The 27,178-nt window shown below is 27.4% G+C and overlaps 2 protein-coding genes across 2 annotated transcripts in view; both read right to left on the bottom strand.

Annotated features, from left to right (window-relative positions):
- LOC111033124 overlaps nucleotides 1–12,775 on the bottom strand; it is a 37,393-nt gene extending 24,618 nt beyond the window's left edge. Inside the window, exons 1-2 of the mRNA XM_022313724.1 lie at nucleotides 12,294–12,775; nucleotides 1,927–2,213 (exon numbers count right to left, since the gene is read on the bottom strand). Coding sequence (XP_022169416.1) covers nucleotides 1,927–2,053 — 127 coding nt within the window. The 5' untranslated portion in view covers nucleotides 2,054–2,213; nucleotides 12,294–12,775. The remainder of the gene's footprint in view (nucleotides 1–1,926; nucleotides 2,214–12,293) is intronic.
- Nucleotides 12,776–18,374: 5,599 nt separating this feature from the next.
- On the bottom strand, nucleotides 18,375–26,591 carry LOC111033126. Its single transcript, XM_022313726.1, has 4 exons — nucleotides 26,528–26,591; nucleotides 21,288–21,405; nucleotides 18,866–18,965; nucleotides 18,375–18,716 (listed from the first exon to the last, which is right to left on the bottom strand). The coding sequence occupies exons 2-4, from the start codon at nucleotides 21,394–21,396 to the stop codon at nucleotides 18,551–18,553; spliced, it is 375 nt and encodes a 124-aa protein (XP_022169418.1). The 5' UTR covers nucleotides 21,397–21,405; nucleotides 26,528–26,591; the 3' UTR covers nucleotides 18,375–18,550.
- Between the last annotated feature and the right edge of the window lie 587 nt (nucleotides 26,592–27,178).

The following is a 27,178-nucleotide window of genomic DNA, read 5'->3' as shown; positions in this document are numbered from 1 at the left end:
AGTATAAGATTCATAACCTTAAAAAAAGATACATATTAATATACAGTTATAACTAAGAAGATTCAATTGATTTTTAAAAAAAATTGTTCATTCAAATATACAGTTGTTATAAAAAATGGAAATAATTTACTTTGGCGAATTGAATTAACCATTATATTATAAACTTTGTGTATTGCATTTTAAATGAGACACACAATGTAAGCTATAAGAATTTTAAGATTTCTTCATTGTTTTCAATTTAAAGTATTAAAGACGCACAAAAAAACTATAAAAATTGCCATAACATTTATTCTAGACAATATCTAACAATTGTTTAATAAGAAAAATAAATAAATTGACCTAGTTTGATAAAAAAATAATATATAATATATATAGGTACGTATAATACCAAAAAATAAATATAATATATTGTAGAACATAATATAATACGTCCTTGAATTGCACGATATACATGCACAGACTACAGTGAAGTTAACAATTTAACCTTTTAGCAATTAGACTAGTTGTAGTCAATCAAACACCCATGAATTTGATGTGGAGTTGTGTAAAATTCCTCACATATATATTCATGAGTTTTTAGCTAAGCAATTGACCTTTTTTATCTATAAATCGGCGAAACCAGCTAACTGAGATCACAAAATTCGACAAACTTTTTTATATTAACCCTGCTCTCGAATTTTCCTAAGTTTGAGTTCATCATTAACTATGATCATACCCACTTGTAAAAATAAAAATAATTATTTGTTCATTAATACAATATACTGAAGCAACATAATAATCCACTTTGTTAATAAAAATAGAAAACAAACATATAGTGATAGTACCTACTATTAAATAAAATATTTAGTATGTATTATGTTATGAATGGTATAAATACACTATACAGATGCTTATAGGCTATAGTCTAAAATAGTGAGATATTTCTTATTTTATTCATAAGAACACGCCTAACTAAATTATTTTTTAGGAATTATATCATCAAGCATTTTATAAACTTAAAAAATATCATTCATTAATTTAAAAAAAAAACTGTGTAATTTAGGCGATGAATGTTTTTAAAATACAGTAGGTATCATACTATATTATAGCTAGGCCCATATTTCTTTATATGCCTATGCACAAAACTATGAAGACTATTCTATTGGTGATTACTTTACATTAATTATTTATGAACTTACTAAAAAAACTAAAAAACTAACTGTATTCAAGAAAATAATATATTGATATAGATCATCGATAAAATATTCAGAATTATACTAAGATAATAAATATATAATATAAACATTTAGAACCAAAAATATTGCACACAAGAAAATTGATTTTATTTGAAAGATGAATAATTTCTGTTAGTTTATTCATAGGGGAATCATTTTGTTGTACCCAATAAATATTAATGTATGGTCTCATTAAATCGAAATAATAGAGTAAATGAAAACTGCCAGAGTAAATATTGGTTTATGCGAATTTATTGAAAGCTGGGAGAATAATATTAACCTCTTATGAAAGTTATTGATTGAAATACAAACAATTGTTGTTGCCTGTCAATATGCTAATCATGTTTTTCTAGTTTTTAAACAATACTATAATAAAACGGCTGAAAGATAAGAATAATAACAATGTTATTAAAAAGAAAGGGTTTTCGGAAGTTTTGATATAACTACGTATATAAATTATAGTAATATTTAATAGTAATTAATTTAGCTGAATTTCTACTCATCTTTTACATCATATGATACATAATAGGTGGAGTACTACTAATAGGTAAGGGTCCAATAATATGTCTACGAATATAATATTATAAAATTTAAATAATAACTCTGCATATTGTGTTGAATTGTGTTAGTAATATATTAATACAAGACTCAAATTGTCACATTTACACAACTATCGGTCGTATTAGTTCATCCCACCATGCTCGAAACTCACCTTGAGGATTTTCGTAGTAACCCCATAATGGCAATCCAATAGCCGTGGCGGCTAATGCAAAACAGGCGAACCCTAGGAATGCCACCAAGGACGAATACAGCGCTTTACTCTTGTTTGGATCAGCCATTTTACGCCAAACCACATGATGTTTCCCGACGCTTCTTCGCCAGCCTCGCACACAAAACCTCAGTCGGTGTCATTCAGCTGTCCAATTTGCTCCACGTCCATTCGTCAATTTTTTTTCCATACATATCAGCCATGTCAACTGCCTGTACATTGGCTATCATCTAAAACAATCAAATTATTGTTGATAATATGTTTTTAAGTACACATAATTCATGTTTTTCGGTTAGGTATAGACAATCTGGGAAATATTTTATTCGCTAGTTGTCGAGAATTTGTATGCCAATTATTATGGATTCGAATAATGATAAATTATTATTGTTAGTCATATAATTAAGTATTATTATCAACGTAGTACCTAGGTATCTACATTTTTCTCCGTAATTAAAAATGAAACAAAGTTGCAATCGTTACATTACAATGATCATTAAAATATTAAATAACAACAATACAATAATTTTCTAATTATAACATTATGCCTATTATTTGTCAAACATTCTCAGAGTTACCCTTCACCCGTATAAAAAAGTTGTCTCCGGTAAGTCACTCCGGTTTTATGTAGGTTTGTGTGCGGTGTAGTATAAATGTATAATATGTGCTTATACTGCTTATTATATATTGCATATGCCTACACAACATTATCGACGCTCTCTACATCACGCGATCCCCGGAACTGGTTTTCACTCTTTATTGTATGCATTTTTATTTTTATTTTTTTTTTTTTATTCAGCGTCACTATTTTCCCCTCGCCAACATGGTGCAATGTCTTCCATCAACTACCAATATCTTTTTTAGAATAGTCGCTGTAGCTGCTGTCGTTTATTAAGTAAAAAAAAATATTACAAGGAATAGCCATCGGATCGCATTATAGGCGATGGTGAAAGAGTAATAATTTACTTTAGTTCCTATCTATAATAATGTATTATATATACATGCATATATATATACCATACCTACATAATATACTCGTAAAATGCTACAATACTCAAACAGAATGTATCCCATAGCTGTGATATTAATTAAATAGGTACATCATTGCCTAGCATCATTGCCCACGGTTAATTCATTAGAAAAATATTATTTTTAAGTTTATCAGGCACTCGAATAAAAGAAAACAAATATACCATACACTGTTTTAAGTTAACGGTTACTGTAGGAAATAACTGTTTTATACACAAAACCTGTCCCATTAAAAACTATGCTTGGACGTAGGTAGTTTAATTCTGTGTATCTCACAAGGAGATTTGAAAAAAATGTTTAAACAAAATGCATGGTGTACGAATTACTTAAACATACCACGTTAAAATATTATACGATGGTTTTTATTAAAACAATATTATTACCTAGCTATCTTCATTTATGATTGCAGTATATAATTGATAATCTTATAAGAATTGCAATAAAAATAAATGATTATTGCACACATAATATAATATTATGAATAATCAACAAAACGTATACATTTTTTTTAAGCAATTAAATATAAATTAAATTTTTGATTTCATAATTTCTAAGTATAATTTTATATATCCATGTAATGTAATACTTTAAGCTATCACTACACATATTTAGTAATATAAGTTCCTAAAAAATGTAGTATGAAATTACAAAGTAACAACACCCTGTATAATGTATTGCTATAATAATAGTCAAGCGTTACAAAAAAAAATAAAATAAAATAGACGTGTGCGACGACGCGTTTGGTCTGCAGCCACTGTTGGTGAAAGTATTCTTTAATAATATGCTCGTGCGCCATTCATCAAAACAGAATCATAAAACGACCAAGACGACAAGGACAAAGACAAAATTTGAACACATGTCGTATACTTAAAAGTAAAATGTAAGAATTTCACACAAAATAGAAGATATAGAAGCTAGAGTTGACATTAATATTTAAACATAAAGGAAACATTTAAATTACAATTATAATTTAAAATGTAAACAAATATACAACTTAAGAAGATAACATCACTCATACACACATAATTTTTGTGTTAAAATGAGTGCGAAAAATTTGGTAATATTTATTTATAATAGTATGACAAAATGTCCTCGTAAATAAAAAATAACTTTATCTGTCTTGTATTTAAACATTTTTTTTAATAAAAAATTATTTAAACTAAATATTTTTTTAATAAAAAACTATATTATTAACATTATCCGCTTTTTAAGTTTAGTTAAATACAAACATTGGGTTTTAAAGTATATATAATATGACAGATAAATTGCAATCCTATATCGATTTACACTAAAATTGTGTTATTATATTAACTAATACTTGTTTCTACAAATATTACAACATTATTTGAAATTAATTTATGATAGTACCTAACATTATTATTACCTATTCCAGTTTAGAAAATGTTTTACTCGGAAAACTGTTTTAAATATAATTTAAACGAGTAAGTTAATTTACATGCTGGTTTCCGAAGACAATAAAATTGTTACTCTCTGACACATTATAGGCGCGTGCAATTATAGGGTCTAAGGTACGTTACATTTTAGTCGTTTAACCCGACGACTATAATTTATTAACCCCAGCCCACTTGCAATGACATGGTTAATTGTCTATATAGTAGGTACACCTATATTAATATAGGCGATGTTTCGTTATGTAGCATCAGAGGCTAATTAATTATTATAACCACTGTTTTATGTTTGTACTGAATAGTTTGTAACCAAATATCCAAGAAACGATTGTCTCCTATCATTAAATATCGATGACCAAATCCCAAAGGTATATTTCTTGTCATTGTGTAAAAGGACCGAACATTTATTTTTACTTTGCATACTATGACGAATTTCATGGCTTATTACACCTACGCGCAATATTGCCATATAGGTAAAATATACAGTTTGAAATATTTCCTATTGCATTGCATTGCATTATAGACCAATTATAATCATAACTATATAAGAAACAAATAATGTATTACCTAATGTATTTTATTCTATTAAATACCTGTTTACACCTCAGTCATAGTTTGCAAATAATAATAATAATAATATGCTTTATTTTTAAAAACAATAAGTGTTTAAGCCTTGGTTAATTTGAATCTCATTACATATAATATTGAGTACTTAGTATTTATTATTTATTTAATAATTTAATAATATGTAAAAATATTATGGTTTAGTTACTATTTTTTTTATTTATTTGATATTTGTAAACTTAATATTAACTATCAAATATTATAATTATAATTCAAAACAAATTAAATGTATTTACTTAATAGTTTTGATTCATGTAAAGGTACCTAACTTGATATATTTTACTCTTTAATTTTTTAAAGATACTAAATACTACTAAATAATTATATTATTGAATGTCTATGATGTATTTAATGTTTTGATGGAATTTTTCAATTAATTCAATTTACATTATAAGAGTTTATAAAAAGAAATTTGTACTGAGAAATGTATTATTAATGTATTATTAAATATATTATATAGTCTTTGTTTATAACAAAAAAATAATCCATGATTCACGAATGACCTACTATTATCTTTAAGAAATAAAGTATAAACATTGCAATTGTTGACACAGATAGCCTAATTAGGAAGTTATTTTATTATTGATTATATTTATCATTCCGAAGGAACTATTTCAATACTCAAAAATGTATTAAAATTATGTACTTAAAATATATAATATTACGAACACGTAGGACGTAGGTAATGGTATGATGTTTGATGATATTGCCTTCGTTAAAATAGTCTTTAAAGCAATTTACGAGGATGATTGTGACATTGAAATAAATCTTATAATAATTGTCCTCAATTTATAGGTTGTTAAACCCATATGCAAATTATGAACAGAACAAATATAGTTCAATCAGAGGTGAAAAAAAAATTATGTATATATATAAATTAAACACTGTTCAACCAAACATGAATGCTTCGTTGTCTACTAAGTACTAAATAGTCCACTATACTGACGAGGTCCACTTTTAAACTTCAGTGATAGTGATTAATGATTTCAGAAGCATATTTATTTGTATCTAAGATAATTGTTAGTTACAATGATTCAATACATAGTTAGTTTTAAAAAAAGACGGGCAAGTAGGAACTGTTTTGCTGTACATTAGGTGTCTTGTAGATCACTGCAATGGATATAATACATTTGAATTCAATGATATAAAATCATAATGCGAAAAACGATTCTAAACGATGACGGTCTGTCAGACGATATAACTATAAATTTGTATAATATTATTGCTAATTAAAGTAATTTATTTTACTATTAGTTTTACAGTAGGTTTTTTTTGGAAAACATTGCGTTGAGTGTATTAATTAAAATAATACCCATATTTCATATAGATTCCCATATATATATACCCACGAATAATATTTTTCAAATACAACAAAAAATTAACATTGATATTGGATAACTTACTAACTTCATGCTCCTTCGTTTAAATATCTAATTTTGTACAAATTTGAACTTAAAATATCTTGAAAAAAAAACTGTGTTTATATATTATTTTAATTTTTTGGTTACAATATGAACAATTTATGAGAAAGTGTGTTTTAAATTTTCAATTCCCAACTACAAAAATTGATCATTTTAAACATTTTTAATTAGGTACAAAATAATTTGCAAACTTTGGAGATTTTGATTCATTTTGTCTGAATTTGAAATTTAAATGATTTTTAAAAAAAATGGAACCCATATGTATCTGCTATTGTAACTGCTATTGTAATAAACTTTAAAAAAAACCTTAGGAAGAAACTTGTTTTACATTTTCAAGCTCTTGGACACATCGATAATGTTTTTATTGATATTTATAGAAAAATAAACTAAAAAAATCGAAAATTTCTTATATTCATGAATACATAAAAAAATCAAAAATTCATAGTGTATAGAAAGTGCTAATATAATATTTGTTGAAAAAATCATGTATCTACAGTTATTTGTCATTAAATTACAACAAAATAAGAGAACTGTTTTATGAAAAATCGTCAGTTTACGGGAAGTCAAAATTAATCTTATATTCAATTTTTAAATCAGAAATATAAAATAAAAATTTTTATGAACTTCTTACACGATGTTGGCGAATTTCGTCAACATTTTAACTTCGAACGGAGTTTTTGAACAATTTTTTTTAAACAATAAATTTAAAAAAAACATCTATTAAAAACCTATTATGATATAGGCCAGTGCCCCGGGGTACGGGAGGGGGTTGGATATTTACATCTTGATATTTGGATCTAGATCATTAACAGTTATGGGTTTTAGTTTTACTGTTTAGTGTTTAATAATAATAGAAGTATCTATTTTATACATTTTTTTTTCTAAAATCCTCTACGAAGAAATCCTGAGCATTGACCAAGTATGATATTTGTTGAATCGAGCTCCTGTTTCTTATGTATATAAATAAATAAAAATACATTTATATATGTTTTAAATATATCTTTTATAACAATTGATTCATAATTTTATTAGGTTTGTTTATTGGTTATGTAGTTTAGTTGACGTAATTTCTACATTTACTCATTTCTAATTTTTTAATTATCAAATAATTACAAGAAGAATTAAATGGCAATTTTTGTGGGATTTTCTATTATTAGGTATGTATTAATAATAAATGTGTTATACAATAATATAATTTATTTTTACATTAAATATTTATTGTATAAAACAGATTTAGGTGTAGGCGTGTAGCCCCAAATCTCAATTAGGGATGTAGACACTTGGCGACTTCTTCTCTCATGTCATTCCAACATTCCACACATTTTATACCTATTTGATACTTTTCAGTGTCTGATAGACAATAATACAAGATACTACTAATTTTTTACTCAACTATTGTGTGATTATTTAATCATACATTTTGGATAACCTATAATAATTATAAATTATAATATAGGCACACATTAAAAAATAGAGGTAGCCACATTTAGTGTTGTAATTTTTACAGAAAGTTATCACTCATCAGTTATCATGAACCCCGTTGTAAATATATATTATGTATAAACTAAACGCAGGTACAACATACTTCTATAATAAGTAAGGACTACGAGATACTAAGAACGTAAGTGTATACAAAAAATATACCTTAATTACTTATGTACAATTTAAATTTAAAAATGTGAAAAAAACATTTAGTTTATTAGAAGATAGAACGCCTATTAAAGTTAATTATAATGTTCATAAATTAATATTATACGAATTTAAATTGTATGACATAAATTATTATTAATTTATATACTTTTTTAAAAACAATTATATCGAATTCATATATTTTAATCAAAAGTATTTAACTCAAGTGTCATTAAACGTATAATTAGTGTAACTATAAATTATAGTTTTAAATCTTTACGTAATAGTTTTAATGTAATTTTATGTGAATGGATCATTTATTCCAAAAGATAAAAACTCAAGCAACCCACATCTAGAGAAATGTAATATACATACCTTTATAAATTATGTATATGAGTATTTAATATAATATGTATAATTTATGTTATTGTTTTGGTATGTACTATAACAAGTAAATGGTATTTAACTATTTAAGACATCAATGTTAGAACGATTTATTGTTGAAATAGGTATGTATGCAATTGGAAATAATTAGAACCCAGAGAAAAGACAACTGAAAAACACATTTTTAATAGATAAATAGTTATTTTCAGTATAAAAGTATTACATATAAGTAAGACGGAATCAAACGGTTATTCGTATGATGTAGAAAGTAAAACTGTCCATCGTTATGCTCAATATTGACAATTGGTTATCTACTGTTGGTCGGAACCAACTTGATTACGTAAATTCGATCGAATACCATCCGTATTGTGCGTGTATAAACGATTCGCGCCAAATTATCTAGTTACCTAACCCCAATGTAACCCAACAAACGTAACGGTCACAAGTGAGTAGCTACCTACAAATATTTATTTGGTCTAGTGGTCAGTATGGTTTTGTAGTCAACTGTAAACAATATTGAAAATAATATTTACTGAATAATAAATAAATTTATCATTTAATCAACAGACCAATATAATGACAGTACAAATATTGTTCAATTCATCTATTCTTCTGTCAAATTATTAAGTTATAGTCAAATTACTTTTAAGAAATAATAGGCCTACCTATGATATAAATTAGACTGTTAACTTGAATGTTCTTAATCTTTCGTTTTATTAATTTCAGTCAGAATCATCAAACAAAGATAAACACTTTGAAATAGAGTTAAAATAAGAAAAATATTTTTGATGGTATTTAAGTGCCGGTATTATATTCATAACTGAGTTGTAAAAAATAAATAGTGTGTACATAAATAAATATTTTTCTGGTTTATAATATTATTATTATTCAATAGGTTTGTACTTTTTTTTCATGGTCCTTTTTCGTCTTACATTTTTTTTTCCTGGACTACCTCAATTTAGTTTCTTTTATTTTATTACTTATTGTCAATTTTAAGATACCTTAATAACATCATACTCTTTTGTCAATGAATTATTTTTATAGCGTTGAACATCCGTCCAAATATTTAAGTTTCACTAGCATTTCATTTGCCGTTATAATAATATAACATCTGCTATATAAATGTTGACATAATAATCGTTTTATAATGAATATTGATTTATTTTTTATCATGATTTCCTTGCCAATTGTCAAAATCTAATATTGTTGATAGAAACAAACCATGCAAACTTTTAATAACAAAATGTATTTATATCCATTAGGATTTGTGATAGATCAAAATTAAATATAATTTATTCAATTTCACATTTAACTTTTAAAAAGTTAATTGTCAGTTACTATTGGAAACATATATATCTATATACATATATATATATCCAGTAGAATCAACCTTAATGGTGTGTTGAATATTAAGAATTCAGATGGTAGGTCGATAGTTTAATTTATAATATTAAAATTTGAAACAAAATGTAGCACTGTATAATATACATCACATTAATAGATATTCTATTATACCTATAAGACAAAAACACGTAAATAAGTGCAACTTGAAATTGTTGCTTTAATAGTTTATAAAGGTAGGTATAAATTATGTCACTATACAGTATACACTAGTCAGTTGTTATTATCAAAATAAAAAAAAAATAAAACTTATAAAATAAATGTTAATATTTTGTCAAAATTCTACGTGCTTAACTTACTATAATATGGTAATCTACAAATTTCTATAATGTACTTACTACCTGCCTAGTATATTTATTTCTTATCATTATTAATAGCTTATTTATTTTAATAATGGAATTATGTTAAAATCTATGATGAATTAATACGTATGTAATAAACTTATGGTAATTCACATACCTACAGCAACAAATTTTATACGTTTTTTTGCACATTTTTTTAAATTTTACATTTAAATGCATTTATAATCAATAGTTATATATTTGAAGAAACTTTTGGTATAAATACTTTTGTTCTTAAAAAAGTCGTATCATCCGTAAAGAATACCATAGCATTTTAAAAATAATAGCAAATGTAGGCATTAGGTATTCGTATACTATAATACTGCATTGATTAAAACCTAAAATTCATGTGGTTCGGAACAAACAACAATAAATAATACTTACAAATAAAAATAATCAAATAATCGCAGATATTAAGCTAAATATTGATATTAGTACGTTAAACAAAAATATTTTTATTTGACATAATTTTGAATTTGTTTTTTTTAATAGAATGACGTTTACACTATTAATAGTTACAACTTATGTAAGTTAACAGCTAATGAGCCAGAACAAGGAGAACAATGAGGTGGCATTTTTTAAATTAAATTTTATGTTTTAAGCTTATAATACATAGGAACATGACATTATTGAAAATGTATTATATAAATAATATCGTTTTAATGAGGTAAAGCGTACACTTTAAACTATACCGATAGGTTTAGCGGATATAATAATGTATGCAATCCTATTAATAGATAAACTGAACTTGATAATGCTGTAAGCTATGTATATTGGATCACCATGCTATTATTTAGTACATTTTTTTAGAATACGGATATTTAAAATAAATAGATTGTACGGTAGATATACAGGACGTGACAGGGCGTAACAAAACTGAAATTCGACTTAAAAATAATGGTTCAATTGTACACAGTTTGACGGTTTTAAAACGAACTGATTTTAACACGTTCCTACATAATACTGCACAATGCGTCGGACACTCGCAATAAAGTGTATTCAAATTCGCGCGTTTCGGTTGGAAACCTATAAAAAGCAAAAACAGTCGATTTTCAAAAAAAATAAAACCCATGATGTTTCGGAGTTAGTGTGCGGCTAAAGTTTAATCAATAATAATGCATAATAATAATATTATATTGGAATTTTACGGTGGTCCGACGTGCGCGAGCCCGCACACCGAAACCTGTATTATTAGTTATAGGTAGGAACCTAACTATACGATACACGTGTGTTATAACAACGAGGAGTGGACTCTTTTTTTTCTCATTCCGAACGCACGCTGACCAGGGGGACCACTATATACGTCTATCGACGTATATATCGAATATATTATCGTTTTACGTGTTGCGAAACTAGTAGACGACAAGCGAACAGGGTCAAGCGCGGTGATGTGTTTTGGAAAAAGAGTGACTCGGTGTCGTTGGTATTTTTATTATTATTATTTATTTTGTTTTTTTTTTTCATTTTTAAAGCAATTGATTAGCAGTCGGAAATCGTTGCGAAGGACGGTGGTACGCTCCCGCCCACATGCACACACAAGCGCACCACATATTATTTTATGTAAGCGACTCGGACGCTACGCGCGCGCGCACACGCCAAACACGCACACACACACATACAAATACACACACACACACACACACACACACACACACACACACACGTTTGTCCATAACCCGCCGGTTGGCATGGAAATTTGAAACGTAACGCTCGTCGGTGAGTGAAAACTTTTTCCGAATTTCACAACAAAAAATAAACCTAAGCGGACATAATGCGTTTATGCGTATTTACAAGCTATAAATAGTTTACATTATAGTGCGTACCTGAAAATTGCACCATATTATTACTTATTGTTTTTATTTTTTTACCTGCATAAAATGATAACACGTATATTATGCAAAAACGTATTGTAACGACGACATCGATATTATGCGAGAGATGCCGATAGTAATTTTGTGAAATACGTGTATTATTATAGTATACAGCCATAATATGGACACCGTCGATTTATCATATTTTCGGCATAGTAGGTATAATTCTATAAAAATGAATTTCAAAAGCATTTTTCGACTTACTAAAAATACGAATGGGCACACACGCCAGAGTGCTGGCAGCAGCTGCAGTAGGACTGCGCGGCGTACGATAACCGCCGGTCTTCGCGCGCAATCGTCCACTCTGTCAGGTATGGTTGGTAACGGTGCTCGAAGCTTTCAAGTTCGTGAAAGGGTTATTTATCTGCCGCGGTCTTCTTGAGTCGGTATACGAGCGACGGGTCGTCACATTTTTCTCATCGACTGACACGCGATTCGGCGGGAGAGTTATTAAAATAAATACCGCCCGCGGCAATTTTATACGGCGGTACACGCGCCGACGCACCGCGCGTATAATACAATATTATAATATACTCTAACGAAATAATAATTTTTTAAACAACGATAACGACGATGGCGATGATAACAGCCACAACAACAACAATAACGAGTACAGTCTCGTATAACAACTTACTGTCCGTATTACACGTCGCTGGTACACTGCTGGCAAACGGTGTGGTTACAGAGTAGGCCAGCAAGCTCTCTCTCCGCGGCGGTGGAAAAAAAAACCATACACACGACAACAAAACAAAACCCGTCCGATGGTGGGGCGGCCGAACGAATACACGTAACCAACAACACACTCACACGCGCGGGCGACCGCGCTCGGCGATGGCTGTCGGAGTAGAGGTATATTATACCTGTGCGTATAACGTCATGTAATAATAATAATAATAATCTTATACCACCGCGGTACGTACCCGTACTCCGCGGTAGTATACTTCGGTGCGTTTAATATAATATATTTTGAAAACGCGCATCACGTGCCTATACGAAGTACACCTATTAATTTTATTACGGTGGTATACAGGTAGGTAGGTACCTACGTACATTACCGTATTGGTACCTGTACATAATATTATCGTTGCGTATAATATAAGTGTTATGACACTAGCGCACCTGCAGTAAGTAAATATACCACCCATAAAATATCACGACGCCGTAGATATGTATATGTTTATGGTGTTAGGTGCTACAATGATAATATTATTAAAATAATATATTATATTTTATTTTGTACACGCACGAGCTCGCGTAATATTACCTACGCGAGAATCGTCTTCGGATAGTGTGTGGTGTGGCGGTGGTGGCGGTGGGATGCGTGTGAATCGTATTACCTACGCGCACCCGACTTTTTTTCCTCTTCTTTCCTCTCCGGTCGTCGTCGTTATAATTCGGACGCTGGTCGGCCACGGAAGACTGCCGACGCCGTCGCTGGGTGGACGATGCATCGTCTGCGGTGTACGCGCCTAGTATCGCATGCAGTGGCGTGCGGCATGGCCGGCCGAACGTGACGGAGACGCGACGGACCGGCGCGCCACGGCTTAACCTTACGTGTCGTGACCGCCGCGCGTCCCCTGCCTTTTTTCACCTTGCACTTTTACTGGGTACCTATATGCCTTACGGCTCGCTGCAGCATCAGTATGACGTGCAGGTACATACTTATAAAAATTATCGAGGTTGTATACCTAGGTATACTGCACCTGGGACGCGGCCCGGTTGACAAATGTATAATAGTGGATTCTCGCCGGGCGAGAACAACGATATCGATAAATATTATAACTGATAATTTATCGCCGTCCGTTGAAAAATAATCACGCTATCACATTTTTAGGTGGGTTTATATAATTATGTCGGAAGTGTGTAGAGTGTACGCGATAGAGTTGTGGGTATCGGCGTATCGCACACGTTATGGTCGCATTGTTATCGTTTATTCCTGATTACCTAGTAAGGTACCTACCAATATTTCTAATCGTACTATTATATACTGCAATAAGACGTGATCACATATTAAAGTAACCGGGTGGGGGGGGGGGACGTCAGACGGTCACAACAATTCTCCGCCCCGCCAGTTCCGGTTACCGCCACATGCCGCCGACGCGGCACAACAACTTGCGAAGACGGCAGTGAATATAATATGTATAGGTATAGAGTGGTAATATGATATTATTATAATAATATTATGCACGCTGCACCTGCAGCCAGGCCCGGTGTTGAAACCCGTGTTATAATATTACGACTTAGGAACAGGTACGATTTTTTTCTTTTTAATTATATCTACGTCGTAGGTAAATACAATTCATTATCAAGAAACGTATCGACAAAATTAATGTTTTATTTTTATTTTATATTATTAAATTAATCTTTCGTGAACAACTCGTAATGCTTAGAGTTCGATGTCTTATAGACTAGCCGAGTTTGGTTTCGAATAAATAAGCATCTGATCATGAACTACCCGGCTTGTTACTATTATAACTTTCTCGCATTTGCATAATACGAATTCCCATAATTTCGTGTCACTGAACTTGAATAAACTCGGTGTAAAAAGTTCCTGTCCGTGTATAAGCCCGTCCCCAGTCACAATATACATTCGACTATATATTGGGTTTATTTTTTTTTGGACCTACAAGATGTTAGACTAATATTATCAATATTATGTTATGCACTTTACAGTCACATTGAAAACCTGTTTTCTTCTTTCTGCCCGTCATCACGATTCCGTTGTTGACCTGTGTTAAGTTTTTAGTTTATTTTGTACCTATCATCGGTACAAGTAATATTATGATATTATAATAATGGACATATTTATATTACACAAAATATTAAAATACGTCTATTTGTAGAGGTATTTTACCATGTATTAATTATTAGGTACTGCACCACTGCATTTGTTTTCATTTTTTCAGTAAGATAATACGTAATTGGATATGTTCTATAAAAATAATAAATAACTATAACATTAAATTTGTTTCTAAACTAAGGGTAAAATATATTTTTAAGTATTTAGAGTACCATTATATTATAATATTTTAGAATAAATATTATGCATTGTGTTACCTACCCACTACTATATACTTGCCAACTATTCAAATAATAAGATACAAAAACCACGAATAATCACTTATATATATTATTTTGATACAACACAATGCATTTCATTTCTGGGGCATTTGTTTTTTGTTCTTAGTGGATGAAAATAATTGATGACTTATATATAGTAAACATTATGTAAATCGACCAAGGTTTGAAAATAAGCAGTTGTGTGCAAGTTGAAAACAGTCAGTTTCATGAAAAGTTATTCTAATTATAATGAATAAAATATCAAAAGTACTAATACAAATTTTAAAGATTCGTAAAAAATTATAAATATTATTCCTAGTACCTACATTTTCCATAGAAAAACTGATTAATAGTATTTCTGGTTAATGTTTTCATAGAAACCAACAATAGATTATTGACAATTTCACAAATGACATTGAACATACGTTTTATCAGTTGTCACTTGCCATTTATGTATTTTATTACCTAGGTAGGTACCTACTAAATAATATAAAATATACATTTTGCCATCAAGCGATGTTGATTAGTGCATACCTACTGATTATGGCATACTGCATCACTGCATCAGTATTCAGTACAACAGTAGGTACCTATGTATACTAAGCTTAAGCAATAGGTAGGTAGGTATCTTCAAACGTGTAGATATTTTATACTCTCATCGTCACAGTTGAGTCTCGCGAGATGCAACATTATAAGTACCTACGTATAACGTGATACGTTTTAATTATCTCATGCGTATTGATTACGTTCTTGGTGTAATTTAGAATTAATTCAATTGTTTTAAAATTAATTTGTAAGTTATACAATTTGTGTTTTTACAAACCATATACATACGTAAAAGACAATAATTTTAAAATGTTCATTTAAATAATTTACTTGTTGCATAAAAATACATTTTATTTTTAATTAAATCATTTTATACCTTTTTAGGGGTAGTGTACTATAGTTTTGAGTGACAATTGAAATGCCAGATTGGTATTTTTTTTTTTGTAAAAATACAATTTGTGTAACGATGGAAAATAATAGAAAATAATAAAAGACTATAGTGGTAAAAGGTGCCAAATAAAATTTTTGAGAACTACATTCTTTAAATATAGACAATATAGCCTTACAGGTTTGGTTATCAACGGATTATAAGTCGAGCACCCAGATAACAATTCGAATGAAGAATTTAAAGAGTGACAAGAACTAAAAGGTATTTTATTTTCTGGAAGATATACATTGAATTTAGAACAAAAACGTTCAAGCTAACTGAAAAAATAATTTATTTACTAGTTATCTTATTTATACAGGTATTTATGGAAAATTTGGTTTATAACTAAAATATTTAACGTTAAGATTTATTCATAACAAAAAAAAATTATAAGACTTGGCTCAGATTACATAACAACCTTGTTTTTTACAATAGTTAAAAATCAATATAAATATTGCTATAGTTTGAAGTTTAAAATTGCTCTTCAGATTCTCCAGAACAATTTGATATTTTAAGATAGCACCATTTGGTTTTGAGTCTATGTCATTGTATTTCTATAATATTACTATATAAAAAATATGGTAATTATCCTATTGCCTATAGTAAAAAAATTCATCGTACTTGATTCTGACATATGAAACTTCATCCCTATCATGGAATTCGATACACGTTTTCTTGAGAAAATAAAATAACGCTTTAAGCCTAGAAGATCTCGAATGATAGTTCGTGTAACGTGTTTAAGCTAAGATTATAGCTTACGTTCATGCTGTTCACGGTCTAGTTATTTTTGCTATTTATTTAAGTCTCTTCTTTTTGTACTTCAGGAATGGATTTTATCAGAAAGACTAAAGCAAAGTGGGTATGTGATTCTAAACCAATTTCAATAATAGAATAGTACAATATTTTCAATGGTATAATAAAATTAATTTAGTGTAAGATTTTATTGTATTTAAAAAGTTTAAGGTTATATTAAATATAAGATAGTATATTTGTTAGTACCTATGATTATTTCTATTATGTTTATAATTAAATTTTTTTGTTTGTCGTTGTCTTACACTCTTACATGTCAATACCTATTCAATTTCGTCAACATTTAAATATCAGGAGCTCATAAAAATATTTGTGAAATTACACTCAACTTTATTGAATATAGTAATATTAAAGATGTACCTATATGGTATACTTATTCTGAATTTGTGTTTTTTTTAAACATAGTGTTTATAATATACATATATAGTGTTAGGAGTAGTTATACACTTTGGTAATTGTACATAAAACCCTACACAAGTTGTTCTTATAGCAATGCAGGTTGATAGACGTCTTTGCTCAGAACCATTTTTCGTACATTAGAGTGACCTGCTCAATAAAGAGGTACACTCTAAATAGGAACAAATACATTAACAGTTAAAACTCTCGTTTCACTGAATCACGAGGATGAGATGACGAGGCCAGAGGAGTAAGTACACACAATTAAGATAAACGAATACCCATAGAGCGATTGTGGGCGGTGCGACGCTGCATCGCTATTTGCAGATCCTGTTAACCACCGGGATAACACAACTTCCCAACCAGAAAGTACCTTCTTATGTACACAACTTATGTTAGAGTCATATAGGCTAGAGTAGGGCTTCTCAAACTGTTTATATTACTGGGGGGAGGAGGGAGCGTAAAATATTTGGATATATTTATTTTATTCAAACTATTTTCTTGAGGCCTTAATTATATTGAAAAAGCTTATCTCACATTAGACTTAATCGACAATGATGGTAATCTTAATATGTCATAAAAACTTTAAATGCGCCCTGAAGTAAAAAACCGGTCAAATAAATAATACTACACCTTGAGGAGGAGAGGGTGGCCTTGGCAGTTTTACATTCCATTTAGGGAGACCAATGGGCAATGACAAAATAAGATTGAGAAGCACTGGGCTAGAGGGATGAACGAATGAAATTTTGACAATAAGTGGCACAGGCGAATATCCATGGCTAGGATTTTTGAAACAATATTTAGTTAGGTATTATAATATATACGTGATCTATATATGCGACGTCAAATTTTTCACAGGATTACTTCAAAATATTGTGTACGAATGATAATGATAATATGTATTATTTTATCTTTTAAAATAATTTTACATTTGCATATTATAAGAAAACTGTAGTAAAAATGTTGGTAATATACTAATGTCGTATATTTTACTATTGTAATAATATAACCATAAAAGTTGAGTAATATGTATGAAAAACAATCAATTGTAGACTAGCAGTAGACTCATTTTATTGTAAAGAAAACGCAATAAATGACAAACAAGTATAAATGATTTTATTACACTGTTGAATTCAAAGCAAAAAGAAAATCTTTGTTTTTGTAGACTGAATTAAACTTGAAACAATTTATTTTGAAATAAGTGATCAGAACTCTAACTTATTTACTTTCCCCACCTCTGAAAGATTCCCATTCTTTGACATTTGCAATTTGCTCCCCAAAGATTGCAACGACAGGAACTACTGTTACAGCAGAACTTGGGCCTGTGGTCGCAGTTTCCTCCTCTTGGCACACAATATCTACGAAATATTCTTTGGGTCGGTAGTTTCCTTATTTAACAAAAAATAGATAAAACAAAATATTTTCTATTATATTACTTCAATAAAAATTGTTTTTCAATTGTATCTAACATAATTAATTCAATGAAGAAATTATATTTTAATAATTGTATCTATGTGTTAGTTAAGTTTGTTCTTACCTTTTTTGTACACCGGGAAAAGTTAAAGTCAATCTATCATCTTCTGAATCCTTATCCATGTAATCGTCTACGTCTGTCAATAGTTCAACTCCATTTTCTTCTAAAACAAAAATAAAAGTATACCTACAAGTTATTTTTCGATGTTATATTTTTCAAATTCATTAATAATAGAGTTATGTACCATAAATCAGTAACATGTTTCAGTGTTAGAAAATTGACAGAATTAGATAGGTACACTGCTCTACAAATATATTGTAATTTCATAAATTCGTTTAATTTAATTTTCAACCCGGTTTTAATTACAAAAGCTACCGAATAATAAAATAATAACTATGTATGCTCAATGCTCATACATTATATATATATATCTTATTTGTATACGTATTTTGTTTACAAGTAATTCAATTGTGTACACACTATTTGTACTTAATGGATTTTTAAGTTCATAAATATTATTTTCAACGAAATCCCTCAGCTTTATGTTGAATTATATTTTTTCTTCGTATTTGATTACAAATGTTTATAATCATCTATATCTGAACCTGAAAACAGCTTGTCAAAGTGCCTTTATTTTGATTAGGTACTCGGTCACAATCGCATATTAAAAATTATGTAATAGGTAATACATTTTGATTATTGAAACTTTTTTAGATTAGCTTGTATGTATTTTTAATGTAAGATACTACGCAGTATTCTAAAACACCCAATGAACTAGTAAACAGTGATAATATGATGTTATTTCATGACAAGCAATGTAATTATCAATAAATATTAAATTTATTAACAGTATAATAATATGTATATTGTATACCTATTACCTGCACGGCTGCAAGGTTGCACACAACAACTTTACTATTTTATCATTTATTTGGGACATTGGGTACCTAACTAATTTTACAAAGTTATTTTTATACTATTCAATAATTGTAAAATAATATTAAACCTTACCAAGGGTGCTGAGGAAGTAGTATTATTACATTTGTGTGACCATTTTTTTAGATCGTATAATACCTATACTGGTTTTGAATATAAATTTTCATAAAATATATTCTATAACTAATATTACATGGTAAAATTTGAATATAATTTGAATTAAAAATATTAATATCATCTGTACCTAGTATAGTAGGTAATTATCAAGTATTTATATTTTAAAAATCTATAAAATAATGCTTATTTATTTAATCGTGTAGAAATGGAGTACAAAAATTAATCAAAATGGAAACTAAGTAGTTCAGTACCTATAATTTAAAGTTAGACTGGCATTTAGTATGACTGTATAGAGTTATATTTATATCTTAAGTATCTCAAAAATATTAAGTGAAAGGCTGTTTAAAAGGGTGGATTGAAAAATTGTCTGTGTGACTATTCTTTCACTCTAGATGCATTTAGAGGGCACGCACTAATGTAAGCCAGTTATATTTTGATGTTTTAGTTGACATTCGATATATATCATTGATAAGTCATTAAACAGCACTTGAATTATATGGATAACTTTTAGTTTTGCTAAAGTGACAAAAATATAAGAATAGATAGATATTTTTGCTTATAAATATGTTGTTCATACCTTTACCACCTTTTACTAACGTTACACAGAATCTTAGTTTCTAAATAATGTGTAATTCATTGTATATTATGTTTTGTTTTTCAAATTGAATAGGTATATAGTTTAAGACACTATTAAATTCAATATATTTACTTATTGAATTACCTTCATATCTTAGTATTATATAGGTATGGACTGTATTATTGTTTAGTATTGTTGGTATTTATTATGAATTACAATTAATTATTTTAAGCTGAGAAAATATGTAGTACTTATGTAATGTATTAAGTTGCAAACATTTTATTTCGGGTACTCAGATTATTTTAGTGTCAGTTTGAAGAGGTGGATTGTTAATATTGAAGTTTGCATACAAGCAAAAAATATTTGAGGAATTTCGTTGGTGGCAAGACTGTTTATCAAAAGATGAAATTCCTGAACACCTTTGTAAACACAATGACTTTTTTATTAGTAAATCTTACTTCTTACAGTATAAATTGAATTGAATACATTTTTAACATAGCAATCAAGACATTTTTGTAGTAATAAAAAAAATATTTTTACCCAAAGATTTTCGTTAAGAGAATTATCTTTTCTCTTTAACATACATTTTACAATTTAAATAACCTATTTTGAGACCAATTACCATGTTTTTGAAGAAAGCGCTGTTACCCATTATTATTTTTTTTTTAATGTATACTAAATAAATAATATACTAGAAGTATTAATTTTTAAAAAAATATAGCTTATTTTTTGTTATTATTTTTGACCTTCACTCTAATAAGTCAACTTGTTGTACTTATGTTGGATTACAAGTTAAATATTAATTGTTTTGAACTATTTATCCTCATAAGTTAAAAAAATCAATTCTATACTTACCAAGCGAATCTTTATCCAAGTAGTTATCTAGAGGTGATGCAGTTGACGTCTTTTGCAGAAAAATGAGAGATATATGAAAAACCAAAAAAATGGTAACGAAGTACTTCATTTTTAATTTCTAGAATTAAAAAAATATATAATATTTCTAATAAATTTGTAAAATAAGGAATATGTCATACAATTATAAGAAATAATTTATATGCCTGTTCCTATACATACAATGTATATTATATTCAGTAAACATTATAAGTCATATTGTTAATACAAAATTAATTGATTAACATTGAAATTAGAAAACAATTTAGTTTGGATTAAGATTGATGGTTTTTAATATTTTATATTACCTATTGAATGTAGTAACAGGATAAGATACAACGTTTTGTTATTTTTATGGTTGTGCAATCAGTTTTACAAAAGCGATACCATTACGAATGTTATTTAAACTTCTGTTTATATCTACGGCCATTAAAAGTTATTATCAAAGTTATAACGTTATAAAATTACCTAGCCACGTTTGAACCTTCTGCATTTATTTCCATTTGAGTATTAATGTATTTCCTTCGTTAACTCGTGGTTTTGAAAACGAACAAATAACATAATATAAAGCTGTACGGAATGTACTATGTGTCATTATACGTATAGGCAGTAGCCAGAAACTATTAAATATCATACAAAATAATGATTTCATAGAAGTACATTCATATAGGTAATATTATACATGTATACACATTATATTCAGAAGGTATTTTTTAAAAATGTATTACCGATTGGCTGTATTAACATAATAAACATAAAAATTAAAATAATATAGTATTTAGGAGGTAACCTGGAACATTTAGTAGTTATTTATGAAATTCATCTTAGAACACATTCCAGTGGTTCGCATTACATTAAAACAATAGCTGTCGTTAACATAATAATGTGTTTACATAATGACCGATAATGTATGTTCGCCGTGTATATTATGGATGTAACAAAACGTTGCACCTAGCCGCTATTTTATAGAAACATTATAATTATTCATATTAGTTATCCATAGAATAATATGTTGGCAAATGTCTATAGAAGGGAATTCGACTTTCAGTTTTCCACGGTCAGCAAGAATTTCCTGGACAAATCAACTAAATAGTGTATTCAAACAATATGAGTTAGTTAGGTGCTCAAAAGTTTATGCGTTTTGTTATTCAATTTAAATTTGAAACCAAACTAATGTCTTAAAATTATTTTTAATAAAGATGAGTATCTAGTTGTACGTTTAAAATTCAATTTCTTTAGTTTTTTATGTAATAGGTAGGTATATTGTTTTAAGTCATCCATTATTCTCAAGTAACTTCATAATATAACGAAACTAGAAAGTATGCGAAGTACTAATTTGTCATATCTGTAATTTTTTTTTGTTATTATTATCAGTTTGAACTAGGAAGCACTATACTAAGTTTTGTGTTGGTAGTAACAAATAACAAATAGGTGACTAATAAAATAATTGGTTCATAATTTATAAAAATGCATACCCAAGAGAATAAATTTATTTAACTTATTTAACTCGAGTATCATGTTTCCTTCGTATTTTAGCAAATAATGTATCATATTTATATGATCTATAAATTAAAATTATTTTTAGTTTTCTATAACTCAACCCATGATCATTATTTTGTACTAAAAACTAAAGTATAAATCCTGAAAAATATATTCGAAATCCTAACAACAATTCTTTTATAAAATATCAAATGTGTAATTAATGTTTTTAAATTATACTTAGAAATTAAAATACATGTTATTGTTTGAATCACAAATGTATGCAGTTTATTTTCATGTTGAGTTAAAAAAATATGATATTTTTAAAAAACTACTATTACTTGCAAAAAATGTTAGTTATATTGTAATCTTATTATTATTCTTTATAACGCAATTTCATAGGTAAGTGCTGTATGTCTATACTTGTATTTTGTTTTGTTATGTATAAGAGTAAAGGAAATATTTAAACAACAATTGGTATTTAATTGTTGGTAGAATTCGATTTTTAAAATCTGGTACCTATAGATTATTGTTTAAAATATGTATTTATTAATTTTTGCTGAAATAAAAACCAATGTTCCAATGTTTAAAAAGTATATATATATATATATATATAAATTGAGTAAACAGCTATAGAGGACGAATCAGGACCGACTTTATTTTCCAACTCAACCAAATTTAATATTGCTTAACCGTACTGTCGTGTACATCTATCCCAAAACAGTGTCTACTGATGCCGATCGTTATTTTAAATAAAAAACTTTTCAATTGAATTATGTCTAAATAAATAAGTAAATTTTATTTGCATGATTAATATCCAACATAGCACGTTATTAAATTATTAAATAATACTGTTTTACTTCTAAGAAGTGATTGTGGTTCGTTTATTACGTGCCATTTTTAATAAAACAAATAACTAATAATAATGGGAATATTTTACAGGAATATCGTTTCATAATATATTGATTTATACTTTAAAAAGAGCTTACGGAATTTCGTTTACAGATTGATATTATTTATATTGTTATAAATTCTTAGCTGTTATGTTTAATTAAATGCGTATAATTGATTAAGCTCATTTATAAAAATAATGCAACTTAAGTAATTTTATCTAATAACCATATTAACTAAAGCTTATAAGATCGAAATAAAATAATAAACTTTAGCTTTATTTATATTATTTAATCAAATAAAAGACACAAAATAAACTAAAATTATTACTTTATTAATTTTTATTATCATTAAATAACATGTATATGTATTTTATTTATTTTATGTATGTAATTGTTACTATTCAACTATCATCAAAACCTCATTTTACATTGGACCACCTAGTATGGGAAATAATATACAAACGTATAGGCATGAGTATGTTTTAAAAAATCTTTTACATAAAACAAATTACGATTAAAAATAAGAATCTACAACTTTTATTCTTGTGTATGAAAAAAATACAAAATACTACTTTTTCGTTTAATATCATATAAAATATTTTTCACTTACATACATTTAGATAAAAATAGGGGAAGTATGTAAAAAATCATTTGTACATTTGGGGTCAAGTGTAAGTTACTGTCTAATGGATGTATTAAATATGAATGAAATGATACACCATTTTAAATGAAAAAGGATTTTGAAAAAGGGACGGTCTGTTAGTCTATTACCAAATAAATGTACCCGCTGCCTATTGTCTATGGTTATTCATTATTATGTAGTAGTTTATATTTCTATTAATAGTAATACACAACTTTATACAACTAACAATTAAATTAAATTAAATTAATTGTATTAAAAATGTAATCGTTAATAGAATGTAATAAAAAACTTAAAAATTACAAATCCCCATTTATTTTTAATTACTAAGAATTTTTAGTTTAAGTATCGAGAATATTTTCCAAATCTCAACTTAAAATATCAATAAAAAAAGTCTAGTTTATAAATATTTTGATTTTTAAGTTCTGAGTAAGTACTTGTCATAACATTTTTGAATTCTTAAATTTAATAATTGAACAATTTCTACATTTTTCACTAAGATATTTTGAAAATTATATCATTCATAGAAAATGACAAAATTAAAATTTGGTAAATATTTTAAATATTCACGGTTATACGTTTATGAATAACAATAACAATAAAATATCAAATATCGGTTGAAGAATAATATATAATCTACCAGTGAATAAATATTATATGTCATAAGAAATTCAAACATTCATAAAAAATGAGTTTAAATTTCCGGTAAACTATTATAGGTAAAATAATATGAGAAATATAATATTACATTTTTAAGTCAAAAAAAAAAAATTAAACTGAAACTACAAAATAATTCATCAAAATTCTAACTTTAAACACGCTTATAAAAAAAAACATTTGACCATGTGCTTTCGATATTTTATAATTAGCATATAAAAAACTTACAAGAAACCTTGAATTAAATTTTAAGACTTTTTGTCCAAGCGAAAAATGTTTTATTCATATTTGTTGTGAAAAACAAAAAAATAAAAATTGTTATGTCTACATATATATAACTCAAAAGCTTCAAAATATTTTGAAAATTGTATACTGTAAAAGAAAAATACTTTTAATACTAACTTTTTGCGAAAATTCAATGTAGGTTAGTAGAAAGTTATTTGTTTTTGAGTTACACCAAAAAAATAAATTCTATTTTGCAAAAATGGTTTTGGGTAAAAATGACCGTTCTTAATTTATTTTAATTTTATTTTTCGTTATAAAAGTAAAAATCAAAACATTTTTGCTACTATAAACCGAAAAACACGTACACAAAAATACAATTCACACATATGATTGTAAAATCAATATAGTCATCGCTTACTTTATAATCTAAATTAAAATGTAGTTACTATATTATAATTTTAACAGATTATTTTTGCTATACACTTATAAATATACAATTTATTTATCAGTAAGAAAAATACATTTTTAATATAATATAATTGTGGTTATAATATTAAACAAATATTAAACAAACATTGATTAATAAGACACATAATATCATGTATACCTATCGAATTTTTTAAGCAGGAAATTAGAGGATGAATTTTGCATAGTAAAATATATTACTCTTCTTTATGTTATTCGATTAATATTATAAGTTAATTATTACATGTACAATCGATATTCTATGTCCATATTTTCTTAAATAAATAATAAATAATTGTTTATTGAGTTGATTTAATTAATTCAACACGAAAGTTTATTTTTGTTACATTGGAGTGTATTAGAACTATTACTAGAAAGATAGTTTATAAATCAAACAAAACATATAGGTAACAAATATTTGTATTAAAACTATCCTACGGTTACTAGTAAAAATGTTAAATTTTATTTTTATTTGTCATTGCACGATAGTCTTATACTACTTAAACTTTCTATTTTTAAATATACTAATGATTCTAAAAGCATTTTTTTTTTTACCAAAGACATTTAAATATTAAACCTTTATATAAAAAAAAAACCTTAATATATTTTTATGTTAAAAATGATATAGTTTAAGTTTTGATTATAATATCGTCGCGTTCCTAGTACCTATATGTTATAATATGATAAAAATAAATAAATGGCGTAGATAATATTATTTTTATTGATATATAATTATAGTAATTATAATGAGAAGTATAAGTATTAGTATATATAATATGTATAATATAAAATCCGTTCATTTAATTATACATTTAATGTAAAAAAAATATTAAATAACAACTTACTTTTAAGATAGACGTATAGACGACAGAAAACGTTGGACGTAATAGTATGAAGTATACTGAGTGGATTCTGAGCAATATTAAGACAGCTGCCTGCTTTTATAAGGAAGAACCACCGAGCGAAGGGTGGAAAAATCACCCAACAAGTCTTGTAAGCGCAAACTCCTTTTCTGATTTTGGCCAGACATAATAATAACGAATTATATTATGTTCTTTAGTTTCTTCGATGCTTATAATTCATAGTGCATAGATAATTAATTATTCAAACTGAAATATAATTATAATAGTATAAATATAAAGTAAAATACATATTATAATGTAAGTAAAATAATTTTATGTCACATATTTGTTATTTCTTATTTATTGGGTACCTAACTAAAATATAAGAAACCGATGCAAATAGTGTATATATATATGTGTGGATAATTGAGAAAAAACGAAAGAATATAAATAATATTTATGCACAATTGCATTTATTTATAATATACATTGACTGAATAAATTAAAATATAAAACAAAACAATTATTATGTACTTTAACATACCGCGATGTTCATTGTTGTAGTTATCATTTTAAACAAATTAAATTTAAAAAAGTATGATTTCAATAATTTGTAGAAAATTTATATTAATTAAATAGTTTGAATACATTTAG

The sequence above is a fragment of the Myzus persicae genome, unplaced genomic scaffold (assembly GCF_001856785.1).
Source record: "Myzus persicae strain clone G006 unplaced genomic scaffold, MPER_G0061.0, whole genome shotgun sequence".
Lineage (NCBI taxonomy): Eukaryota > Metazoa > Arthropoda > Insecta > Hemiptera > Aphididae > Myzus > Myzus persicae.
The sequence above is the reverse complement of the archived record's forward strand: the minus strand, read 5'-3'. Positions and strand labels throughout refer to the sequence as shown.